The 12,484-nt window shown below is 46.8% G+C and overlaps 1 protein-coding gene across 1 annotated transcript in view; it reads right to left on the bottom strand.

The window, feature by feature from the left end:
- The window catches only part of PFKP (phosphofructokinase, platelet), a 73,168-nt gene that overhangs the window by 37,009 nt on the left and 23,675 nt on the right, over window positions 1–12,484 (bottom strand). The window contains exons 3-4 of the mRNA XM_082450244.1: window positions 3,627–3,704; window positions 658–847 (exon numbers count right to left, since the gene is read on the bottom strand). Coding sequence (XP_082306370.1) covers window positions 658–847; window positions 3,627–3,704 — 268 coding nt within the window. The remainder of the gene's footprint in view (window positions 1–657; window positions 848–3,626; window positions 3,705–12,484) is intronic.

The following is a 12,484-nucleotide window of genomic DNA, read 5'->3' as shown; positions in this document are numbered from 1 at the left end:
GAACTTGGGGTCATCGCTTTAGTTCAAGTTTATGCTTTTCGTAAGGTTGCTATTAGTTCAATTTGCTTCCACTGGCCATATTTTATATTAAAGTGGAATTTTGTAACAACATGTTTAAAAGACAAAAACCACAGAATATATAGGTTTCTCGAAAATCCTTTCCTATGATAAAGGACCATCCAGCAGCAGGTCGTTACCATCTAAATTCAAGTCTTGCAACAACTGATAGAAAGACCCCCGGGGAGCTGGTGGGGGGCAGCCACGGGCATCTGAGAACAGGTGTGAGCCGGAGCTACCCTCACGGCTGTTTGGCTTCGCCTCGAGCCCCTGACCCTCCTCTGTAAAGTGGGGATCGATACAAACCCTCTCAGATGGTTGTCACGAGCAGTGCACAAAACCACCTATGTCAAAAGTGGAGCTGTGCCTGGCACGTAGGATGGTGGAATGTTATTCTTATTATCGTTATTGTTATTATTTGAGGCACGAATATAAGTGCTGAGGTGGCGACTGTAAGATCTGCATCGTCACCGGCAGCAAATACCTCTGGGACAGTTAAGCAGGCAGAATGTAGGCACTCAAAGCTCTCTGAGGGGATGGGGAGACGAATGGGGGAGGCAGAGCCCCACGAGAGTAATGTGCGCGGAGACAGAGACACACCCTCCTGGGCCAGCTCCTCCAGCAGCCCACTCCACTCCTTCCGGAAGATATTGGCCCCGGTGAGACTCCCGTCCCCGCCGATCACACACAGGTTGGTGATGCCCAGCTGAACCAAGTTATGAGCAGCCTTCAAGCGGCCTTCCCGAGAACGGAAGTCCTTGCAACGGGCGCTGCCAATAATGGTCCCTCCCTGGAAAAGAAATAAAACCGTGTTTATCTATTTCCTCCCATTTGGACAGATTGGCGCATGTGAGTGCTGATGTAAAGACACAGGACTTTCAAAGCGTAGGTTTCCCTCCTTGTCATCTTTTGAATCGATCAACTGTGAAAGTTTAGAGTTTTCCCATTTTTAGCTCTATTCCAGAATTCAATGGCTAAAGACGCTGCATCATTCCCAAGGGGAACAGAGTAGGGGACGGAAACAAGGATGAACGGCAGCCATCAGCTAAATGCGCGGAGCAGAAGAGTCTGCAAGGTAACAACAGCCGCCCCGTGGGGAAGGTGTGCAGCACAGGGAGGGCGGGGCCCCGCGCACTCTCTGAGCCTAAGACGGGCCCACGGCCGGTCAACAGCCACAGCCAGAGAAGCACCGTGTCCAGCGGCCCCAGGTAATAAGACTCCCCTTCTGTTAGTCAGGGCTCCCCACAAGTGCCAGCAAAATAGAAATCTGTGAGCCAAAGGGATCTATTTTTGCACGAGATCTGCCCCACCCCTCCCTGCCCACACCCCTTTTTCAAGGTTAAATCTTAGTTGGATGATCCAAACTTCTGGGAGAGAGAAATCATGATTTTTCATACTTTGTTTTTCAAAAGCAAAGGATCCCTAGTTGTATTTAGAAAAATGCAGGATGGCTTTACACAAACCCTGCACACACTGATAAACAGTTTGTGCATGACCTTCCAAGTGCACGCCCGCTTCATAAAGCAAGATGCCCATCAGCAGAAGTGATCCTGGGTTAATGATGGCGGTCAGTGTGACAGGGGCGACGTCAGGACCTGGCACAGCAACGGGAAGCCTGGGTAGAAGGTGCAGCGTGCAGAGCAAAGATAAGCCAGTCCTCTGGACTTTGATTTGACCAAGAGCGATTAGAGGGTCGCATAATTTCTATCAACGGGAAGTCAGCAACCCATAAACATTGAGGAGATAACATGGACAGGGCCCCAGGAATGAAACCCAGGACCGAGTGGGTTGCAAAGAAGTGGACACCAGTCTCTCTCTCTCTCTCACACACACACACACACAAACACACACCCCAACCATACTTGTATTTCCTATCTTTCTTCACAATCACCATAGCAGAGTGGAAATGCTCTCCTCACACGTGGGTTTCCTGTCTGGAATTCAGATGACAATGTCCTGATTTTTTGCAAATATTACTCTGCCTAAGTATCCATGGTTGTCCAACCTTCCTTCAGCCTCTTCCCAAGAGTAGTAGAGCAAAAAGCCTCAAGTGCAGACTTATAAGTCTGTGACCGGCATTTCAACTCACACCCCACTAGCATCCGCCCTCGCCCCCCGAGCTTTACTGAGATGCAATTGACACACAACATTTGTAAGTTTAAGGTGCACATTGTGATGATTTGATACATGTATGTATTGTGAAATGATGACCACCATAAGGTTAGTTAATACATCTATCAATCCACATAGCTACCTTTTTGTGGTGAGAACTTTCAAATATATAATACAGCATGGTTAATATTTTTAAAGGTATAGAACATGATACCTCAATATTGGTGCACATTGTGAAATGATCACCATGATCAAACTAATTAACACCTCCATCACCTCACCTGGTTACCTGTGTGTGTGTGTGTGCGTATGTGTAGTGAGAACATTACTCTCTTAGCAACTTGCAAGTATATAATACGGTAGTGTTAACTACAGTCACCACGCTGTACATTAGATCCAGAACTTTTTCATCTTATAACTGGAAGCTTGTGTCCTTTGACCAGCACTTCTGCAACCCCTCGCCAGTCCCTGGCAACCACCATTCTACTCTGTTTCTCTTGAGTTTGCCTTTTTTAGATCCATGTATCAGTGAGATCATGCGGGGTTTGTCTTTCTGTGTCTGGCTTGTTTCATGTAACATAATGTCCTCAATGTTGTCCTACATTGCCGGACTTCCTCTTTTATGGCCAAATAATATTCCATTTATATCTATATACCATATTTTGTCATCCCTTCTTCTGTTGCAGTAGCACCTTCAGAGGGAATGGGACCGATCTCTTTTCTTTCAATTAAAAAAATACTCAACATGAGTCACACATGAATACATACATTTCAAAAGATCAAATCGCAAGTAAAGAGCTTTTCATGAAGTCCATTCCTTCCATGTAATCTCTTTATTTCTCAACTGACTTGGAGTCTTCACTAAGCTACACTGTTCCAGGAATTTATTAGGCATGAAATATTCAGGCAAGAGGTTCCTTTGAGTTCCACGTGAGCAACTGTTTCGCCTGAAGTGGTGATTACTCCATCCTTGTGCACACCAAGGAAATCAGCCCTCTCTGGGTCAGGGCAGAAAAGGGATGCTGTGTTCCCACTAAATCCACAGCCCCTGGAGGCTGCCAGTCGGGATCTTTCCCATGCTTTGTTACACTGATGCCAAATGACTCCCAAAACCCAACAGGCAAGGAGATTTGCCACTAAACACACAGCACCAACAAACCAAAACTGCCTCAACGTTAATCTGCTCTAAAAAAAGATACCAGATCCCCTTCAAGTGCCACTAGCCATCACATATAACTTTTTCTTGCAAGGATAATTCCTCAGTGTGCATGGTGTAGAGCTTCTTAAAAAATTTAATTAAATGGCAAATTAAGAATGTTTTCTTTCCATGCGAGTAGATACGAGTGATGCCAGGCAGCACTTTAACCTGTTGTAGGTATTACGGGAGCATAAGCACAAGAGGTTTCAAACCAAAGAGTTACTCAGAGAAAGAAGCAGGATTGCAGCTCAGCACGTACCACTTGCAGGATGCTGGAGACACTTTCCCAGTCGGCTTCCACAATGTTGCTGCCACCGTCCACCATGCCCTGGTAACCCTGGGGGAGGGAAGGAACATCTTTTTAAGACTGGGTTCAACTGTGTTGAGACATTAATTGATCCACGAGTTACATAAAATGGAAACTCCAATGACAATGAATCCAAACTCCTAAGAGCCCCATGGTGAGAAGACACAGCGTAATACTAGTGCTCCTTCCAAGTGGTACATTGTGGGAAAGCCTCTTAAGTTTCAACTCCAACACTGGGAATTTCCACCCAGACTCATCCAGAGTAGCACGGGGAGTCAGATAGTTTGCCTGGTGTCTACTGGCTCCTGAGAGATTGAAAAGGGACGTATTTACCCTAACACTGTTGGTGACTCCACACAAACTCACGGAGAGCAGTGGTGTCAATCACACCGCGTACAGGAAAGCATCTGCCGGGTAATCCGCGACTCTCCACACACATGAAATAGGGTCTAAAAGCACAGCTGGATGTCACCCATCCTCATCTGCCTTACCTTCCAACTAGTGCCAGTTTACTACACTGAGGGGAGACCCTGAGTGAACCTGGACGGCGATGCACATTTGACCAAAGACAATTACATTTCAACTCTAAATGCATCTCATTCTCCCCACAGAATGTACAAGATCAAGAATGATCCTGCGCCACAGCTAAGACTTGGCACGGCCAAATAAATAAATAAATACTTTTTTTTAAAAAAAAGGAAATGACAGAAATGTTCATTTGCATCTCTATCTATGTGACTCAACTTCCAGGGCATTTACCCCTGAAAAGGAATAGGCATTAGCCATTTAGGAAAGTTTATCATAATAGATTATTGTTGTGGATTCCTATCTCCCGCCTACTGAAAGTCAAGAGGGAAGGAAAAAAAGGAATATAGATTTTTAAAAATGAAACAGCCCATGGAGTATGGAGCAAAAATTAATCAACAGTGCAGCCACTTTTATGGGTGATCAATTTGCATATTTATAAGTGTAAAATTCCCAACAAAATATAATACACATTATATATGATATATAACATTATAATTCTTATGTATAACACTATGTTATATAACCTAACACTAGATTATAGACATATTTATTATTTATATAGTTCATATATAATATACACATATTATATATCATAAACTTTTGTACATTCTATAAATGAACCTGCTCTCAGCTTCTCCCTTTTCTATTTGATTCCATGCTCTTTCCCTTTCCTAGCTGTCACACATATTAACACAAGACTATACACACATGCACATATGTATTTATATATTGATACATTATATATAACTATCATACATTATATACAGTATAATTATATTACACACATTATATATAATTATAATACATATAATATCAATATTGTATAGAAATACATCTATACCCATGTGTGTGTGTACAGTCTAGTGCTACGCACGTGACAGATGCTCCCTCGGCCTCACGACGGGCTGGGACAGGGACTCCCACGGCCTGGCCTTCACGCAGAAGCAGTGGAACTTCCTCCAGACACACCTCGGTCCAACTCTAAGATCACTTTTATCTTTCTGTCCCCATCTCCCTTCTTTCTGGAAACCGTAGACGGTGTACATTTTTAGCATGTTCCATTTAAAGTACCGAGCCTGGCGTGGCTGTTACCGTGGAGGGCAAGGGTGACAAGCGCGAGTGTGATGTGATCCAGCACCCCCATCCCCCGAGAGGGAGCGCTTATCAGAGGTGTTGTTGAAGTCACATCCCGCCATGTAAGCTACCTGGGACGGGCTGGCCCGCAGACCACCCTGCCGCTCCAGCAGCGGCCGCAAAAGCAGGTCCTCTCCTAAGTGGCCCCCCGGGAGCTTCTTTCCACAGAATATTAAAAATAGGTAGACAGACAGATGATAGGCAGCTAGACAGTGGCGGACAGATAACCGATGGTAGGTGACAGGTGACGCGGATCAGAGATACTGGCGGAGGATAGACGGGAGAGAGAGGGAGAATGTGGCCTTAGGGCTGCCCTTTCAGCGACCTCTCCCTCCTCCAGACTCCCAGGCCCCTGCTGGGAATGACGCGCGTGCACAGGGCAACTGAACAAACCAGTCAGTGGACTTTCGTTTCTAAGATGCCTGGGAGGCAGGGAAGGAGCAGGCGAGCAGCCCCAGGGCCTGGAGCCAAGTTTCAGACCCTCGACCGCTGTGCTGACATGCACCCTGCGGGGAGGGGTGATGTTTAATCATCCAAACCCAAGCGCTTCTGAGAATGAGAGGAAACTTGACGGTAATTCAGTCCGAACAGCCGGCACCACGAACCCAGACCGACTCTGGCAGAGCAGGATCGGGAACTGGGCTGACCCGAAGGCCTTGACAAAACAGAAAGTGAAAATCTTCTCATGCCCTCACGCTGAGAGCCGCCGAGGAGATTTCTGCACACTCAGCCACTAGGTAAATAAAGAGACTAGGGAACCAGTCCCCTAGTCTCTCACAAGGATGCTTACAAGGATGACGTCGACATAGCTACAGGGTCAGGGACTGCCGTGGGGCTGTGTCAGCCGTGCAGGTGACAGCACCAACTTCTAGATGATTCCTGCAGCAGCTGCTCCTCAGCCAAACACCACGGACGGTTAGTGCTTAATACCTGCCCTGTGGGGAATGGAAACATTTCCTTTCCCTTGATTATTTCTGAGAATTTCAACACGGATTTAATAAAAACATTTGCAAATCCCTTTGCTCCTACAGTGAGAACATGGCAAACTGTTCTACACACCATAACGCTTATCCTGAGAGGTAAAATGTTCTCCAGAAACAATCTGCTTATTTTGTGTAGCCTAAATACATACAATAAAGAAAGTGACTAAGAAAGTGGATCATTTTGCGAGGGTTGCACTCAAAGCAGCTCTCTATTGCGCCCATGGGCTGGGTCCTAGGAAATGACTCACTCACTCTGTAATTTGTGAAGTTGTTAGGCCCATGGAACATCTAAGGAATAACTACCAACTACAGTTTTAAGTTGCCTTTTGCTAACATAGAAGATGTTACTAAGTGAGGGAGACTAGTTTTACACAAATGTACCATGATTTATAAATTCAGAGATTTTTCAAGTCTCCTTAGAAGGTTGAACACTCATTCTGACACAGCCAGAGCCCAAAATGCTTTCTCAAATTCTGTTTCAGGATCTGCCTTCCGAGCCAGTTCTATGATTCACACAAGAAAGGCAAACCATAAAACCTTGGAAGCCACGCTTAGTTTTGGACCAAAAGTAACACTGTCTCGCTGGTCCTGGTTCATAAGGTGACCCCAGCAGACCCTCGGCTGGTTGTATCAGATCCAGAGCTGATCTGTCTAAGAACATGCCAGAGGCTCTGAAAACATCTTGACTTCTCGTCTGGGACTGTTTCGAGCAAAACAGGCACAGTCTCCCAACTGATTATGTAGGAGACAGTGCCACTTGTAGGGGTATTTATAGGCATTTGTTAAATCTGTTCTAAATAGGGTAAGAGCTAGTCCACCTGTGGGTGGCTTGCTCTTATAAGAAATCTCAGGTGTATTGTTTAAAATTAAAGACCCAGAGGGAAATTACGATCTTGTGCTATGGCAAAGTTGGCTTTTTAAAAAAAATTTATTTTTAATTTATCCCATTTTTATTTTTTTCTGAGCGAGAAATTACAGTTTTATGCTATAACAAAGTTGGCTTTAAAAAAATTTTTATCTTCTGTTCATTTTTTCTGGGAGGTATATATCTATATATAATTATGGTATCACTAGTGTTTGCCTTTGTCCAGACTCAGACCGTACATATTTACTATGTACAGTCCTTTGTATATCGATTATACCTTAATAAAACTTTAAAAAGATATTCGGAATATATACCAATTGAAGACAAAGGTGAAGGTGAAAGAAAATTACTGGTATTTTAACTCTGCCTGATGGCAACTTTGCCTTCATTTTTCTGATTACTTTCAAAGAGACGAGGTCTAATAGCCCGCCTCTAGTCCTTTCTACTTACAGCCCACTGATTAGTTGAATTAAATACAGAAGCTTTAAGGCCAGTTCTCACACTGAAGCCAGGTAAGATGCTTCTGCTCCGTTCAGTCCTGGCTTTTTGTTTCAGAAAAGCGTCGGATGGGTCCCCATGTCTTCTCGACTTAGTGATGCTTTTCCCAAATCCTGGATTCTTCAGTCAGAAACTGTGTTTGAACGTCAAGCATTCCAAGGACCAGAGGAAACAATCGCTAAAAAGATAACAGTATCTAGAAAACACTTTTGAAGTGTGTTATCACTGACGTTCAGAGACTTCTCCAGGGGTTCCAAGTAAATACCTGTGTTTGTTTCCTACAGAATGAAGCTTTTCCAAGTTAATTCCTTAATAAATAAACTTTTCACTTATAGAATTTAAGAGCCAGCACAGAGAGGTTGGCTCTGAACTGCTCAAGGGTTAGTAGGTACATTGTGCAGAGCCAGGTGTGGGTGCAGGAGAGGCAGGTGGTGACGGCTCTCCATGTTGATGGTTTTCAAGGTTTGGGGACCATGAGTTTATTCAGCGCATAGGAGACTCACACGCAGAACCTCAGATCACACACTTCCTCCCTCACCCAGAGCCTGCTCGGCCCCCACTAGGTTCTAAATGCACAGACGCTCTGGTCCAGGGAACCAAGTCACCCCTGCTCGCTGATTTCACAGCTTTGGGGAAAATGCCTTTGGGTTTGTCCCTGGTGAGATCTGGTCAACTCCAAACTTCTGAACGGGTTACAACACTACGAGTCATGATACAGCCCTGAACTTCGTGCTTTTGGAAACCCAATGATTTATTGAGCCCTCTGGTGCTATTAGATTTCTTTAAGCCCAAGCTCACAATACACAGTTCCTGGTATGTTATAAACTCAAAGTCACAGCAGGACAAAGCCAGTCGCAGAAGCCAGCCCTCTTATCTCACAGTGAATGATGTACTTAATTAGCGGTATCAGCTGGAAGGGCAGAGGCAGGGAGGGAGATGATCTTTTTTTGCAACTTGGGCACTAAAATGGTACCCAGAACTAGATGGTCTAAGCCCAAGGCAGATGTCGGCGGTGTGAGGATCAAGGCAGATCACACGGGGGGACTCAGCTGGGCCTGGCAGAGAGCAGGCTTGCAGTTAAAAGAGTGCTCAGGGCCGTAACACTTCACTCTTCCAGGGAGCACAAGCCAGCCTGCCGCCAAGAAAGTAGGTCTTGCCCTGCATTCCCCAGGCCATCCACCTTTTGTGAATTAATTTAAAGAACTGAACCAATCCAGCAAGGGGCACGTCAGCCGAAGGGCCCGGCGGCACCGCCTCTCTCCCAGCTGCACAGCAAAGCCTCTACCTATACCTTCCGGCATCACTGTTGTTATTTTTAGATGGGCAGTTAGTGGTTAAGGAGTTCTGTCTTTAAAGAAGTTAAAATGCAGAAATGGTACGTGTAAGACCTCAAGGAAATGAGACAACATGATTCTGGTCACCTCTCTTGGCCTTCACGGAACTATTGGGGGGGCAGGTGAGGGTGGTGACCGCAGGCGAGAGCAAAGGGGTGACAAAGCCAGACACGTCCCCAAAGTTGACCTTCTAACCTGCTCTCTGTGCGGGTGGGTGACTTTACCATCTGTCCTGCCCACGCATCCCAGGATCACAGGACACCCAGCAAAGCCACCTGCGTCTCCCTCCCTCCCTCCTGCTCGAATCCCCTGCAGGGACGAGCCCGGGCTGCAGACAGAAGAGCGGAGGCGGTGGTGGGATGAACTGGGAGATTGGGATTGAGATATATACACTAATATGTATAAAATAGATAACTAATAAGAACCTGCTGGATAAAAAAATAAATAAAATAAAATTCAAAAAAAAAGAAGAGCGGAACCTCGGCTTCTGGGCAGGATCGCCCATGCTGCCCTTGCTGGGAAAGTGGGTTTTTGTTGTCGTTTGGTCACAATGTGACATTGCTCACTTGGAAAATTGTGAAAGCGGGCAGTTCACCATATACAAGAAGAAAAATAACGTGCCTTTGTGGCAAACAGAGGCAAGGAAGGGAGACAGGGTACCAGTCTATTAACTGACAACTAAAGCTTGCTCATCATCGTAGGATGCCAGGCCGGGATGCTCAGGGCCCTGACCGAGGGCAGCTCAGATTCCAGGCTGGTCCGAGAGGGACCCAGGGCTCCCGTGAGAAAGCCGCTCACTGGACCTCCTGTGATGGCCGAGGAGACCAGAACGTTAGCTCCCGATCTTGTTCTGATGTCCCTGTTCTTTCACAGTAGGAAGTCCTGACTCCCCTCACCCATTTAGAATGTGTTGTTTGTAATAAGAAGATTAGCTGCTGAAAATGATGCTTTACTCCTAGCCTTTCTTCAATGGGTGATGATGGCTGGGCCTGATATTCACAACTGCTGGGCCTGAGGAGGGCCAAGCCGTTAAGAGTTCTTTTAAAGAGGAAAGACTTTTAAGTTAGTCATAGTTAAAGAGCTATAATAAGAATGATGACTTCTTTTAATCTGCAGGAAAACCTGCACCTAATAGGATGTTGAACCTGCATATTAAGTGAAACACATCTAGACTATTTCTGTAGCCGAGATCAGAGCAGCAGGTAAGTTAAGGACTCTTCCCACCCTGCTTCTCATCCACCTAAACCTGGGACAGTCCCCCCTGAGCAGTCTTTCGCAAAAGGTATGTAATGTACTCGCCCTCACTGTCTCCAAGAAGCGGAAGCACCTGTAAGTTTCTAAGGAAAACCCCTATCTTAAAAGGAAAAAAACAGAAATAAATCTGCAACTGGCTTGGTAGGTGGAAAGAATGGGTTAATCCACACCCCACCCCATCCCTCCCCGAATGGCGCCCAAGGGCTGGCATGTATCACACGTAGACTTGTCCCAGATTTACAGCAGGCCTGGTGGCAGCCAGACAGAACAAATCCCGTGCCAGACCTTTAGCAGAAATACCAGTGTTTTCCGATCAATATGTTTCCCACACGCTTTCTACTCAAGAAAAAGCCAAAAAACCTCCATTTAAATAATTGACGCTGACCTGTTTAACTGTTTTGATGTTGGTAACCTGGAAAGCTCTAGCTGAACTTAGAAACTAGACTAGGGATGGACAAATGTGTTGGCTAAATCACCAAATGATGCTTTAAAAAAAAAAACACACACAAAACCAAACGTCTTCTAAATTTGAGCCCCAGTGGGTATAGGATGGTGGTCTCCAAGTAGAAGACATCTGCTGACGTCTGGAGACATTTCTGGCTGTCACTGCTGTGGGCTCGGGGGGGGTCCTGGCTTCCGGTGGGCAGGGGCTCTAACCAGGGTGCACAGCCCAGCACCTCCACCCCCCAGATCCTCCAGCTGCAGATGCCAACACTGGCGCGGCCAGGAAGGAAGCCGTGCCCGACGGGACGTGATCCAGACCGCAGACATGTGGACGTCCACAGTCCTGAGACGGTCCACAGGGAAGTGATACACCCGAGTCCCCCGTTCTGCGCCTGGCAACAACCAGAGAAGTCGAAGGCACCTGCAGCATCACGGCCCCCTTGCCCGGTTTGTGCACAGACTTTTTCCAAGTGCAGGAAGGGCAAATATGATTTTCACCAGACAGACGAGGAAGCAGGGCCAGAAGGTTAACGTGTTGATTCCCAGCCATCGGCTACATAGGTGGGTCCACAATCGTTCCCCCAAACCCTAGGGGCGGGAGGTGTGCCAGAATTTGGAAGGCTGGGATTTTAAGAAGCAGTACGGACATTACGTGTCACCTGGCACCGTCAGCAGCGTGAACAAGCCTCCCCATTCCCCTCCTCGCGCCCCCCCACCCCCGCCGCCGCCCCGGGGACAGTCACACTAGAGGGCGAGTCCGGGTTACATGCAGCTCCACCAAGGATTGCTGCCCAAAGGAGTTCGGGAAAAACTGGCAGATTTTAGAGATTTTTGGATTCCAGAATTACAGATGCTGAGTCGTTACACCTGTAGTGAAGGGATGATTGGATTTAGGGAGATAATGTGGATACTGTCAGTGCCCAGGCCCTGGGTTGAGTGAGCCCTGAGGCAAGGCTGACACTGAGGACCCCCTTCCATGGGGACGTAAACAACAGGCCCCGTTCACTAGAATCACTCTCTTTTTGGGGTGGGGGAGGGGTGTCACGAGAAACACGGCATCACCTCCTAACAGGTGATTTCGGTTCAACTGTGTCCACCTCTAGGCTGTTTCTATTTCCCTCCAGAACATACGAACCTCAACGTTCTGACCATTCCTAGGACCGACCCACAAAGGCTGTGCTCAGCTGGATGCCCTGAGATGCCCATAAAGCGGTTTTCATGAGAATCAGAATCACTCTGATGCTACTCCACACAAGGGTTCTCTCTGGCATCTTCCTGACGGAGGAACCACAGAATTCCCTGCTCCCTTAAAGGGGGTGTATCTGTTCAGGCTCAGGACGCCTTACGGCCCACCTGAGGGAGGGCAGGAAGCGGGGCTCCCACCGACCGACCGTCCCCTCACCCCCACTCACCCTCATCCTGAGAGGACGTGAAGAGTGCGGCCCCAGGACATCAGGAATAAGATCCCCGTTACCCATGAGCAAAGTGGGCCCAGGAGCCCTTTCTGGTTGGCAACGTGGGAATAAATCTGGCTCCTCTGTGTCGAGATTTCTCCAAAGTGAGCCCAAATGTTCTTAAAAGGGAGTCCAAGTGTTGGTAGGCTCAGGCCCTCCTGATGCAACCCCCACCAACTCCTTCATTCTGAAATGTGCAAAGTCTGGTAGGTATGAGTCAAAATACACCAAAATGTCCCCAGAATACAGACACAGCCGCAGGACACAGTGCCAATAAAAAACTAAAACCAAAACAAAACAAAAACAACAAAACTCT

This window comes from Balaenoptera physalus, assembly GCF_965194825.1.
Source record: "Balaenoptera physalus genome assembly, chromosome: 2".
Taxonomy (NCBI): domain Eukaryota; kingdom Metazoa; phylum Chordata; class Mammalia; order Artiodactyla; family Balaenopteridae; genus Balaenoptera; species Balaenoptera physalus.
This window is presented reverse-complemented; position numbering and strand designations above follow the sequence as displayed.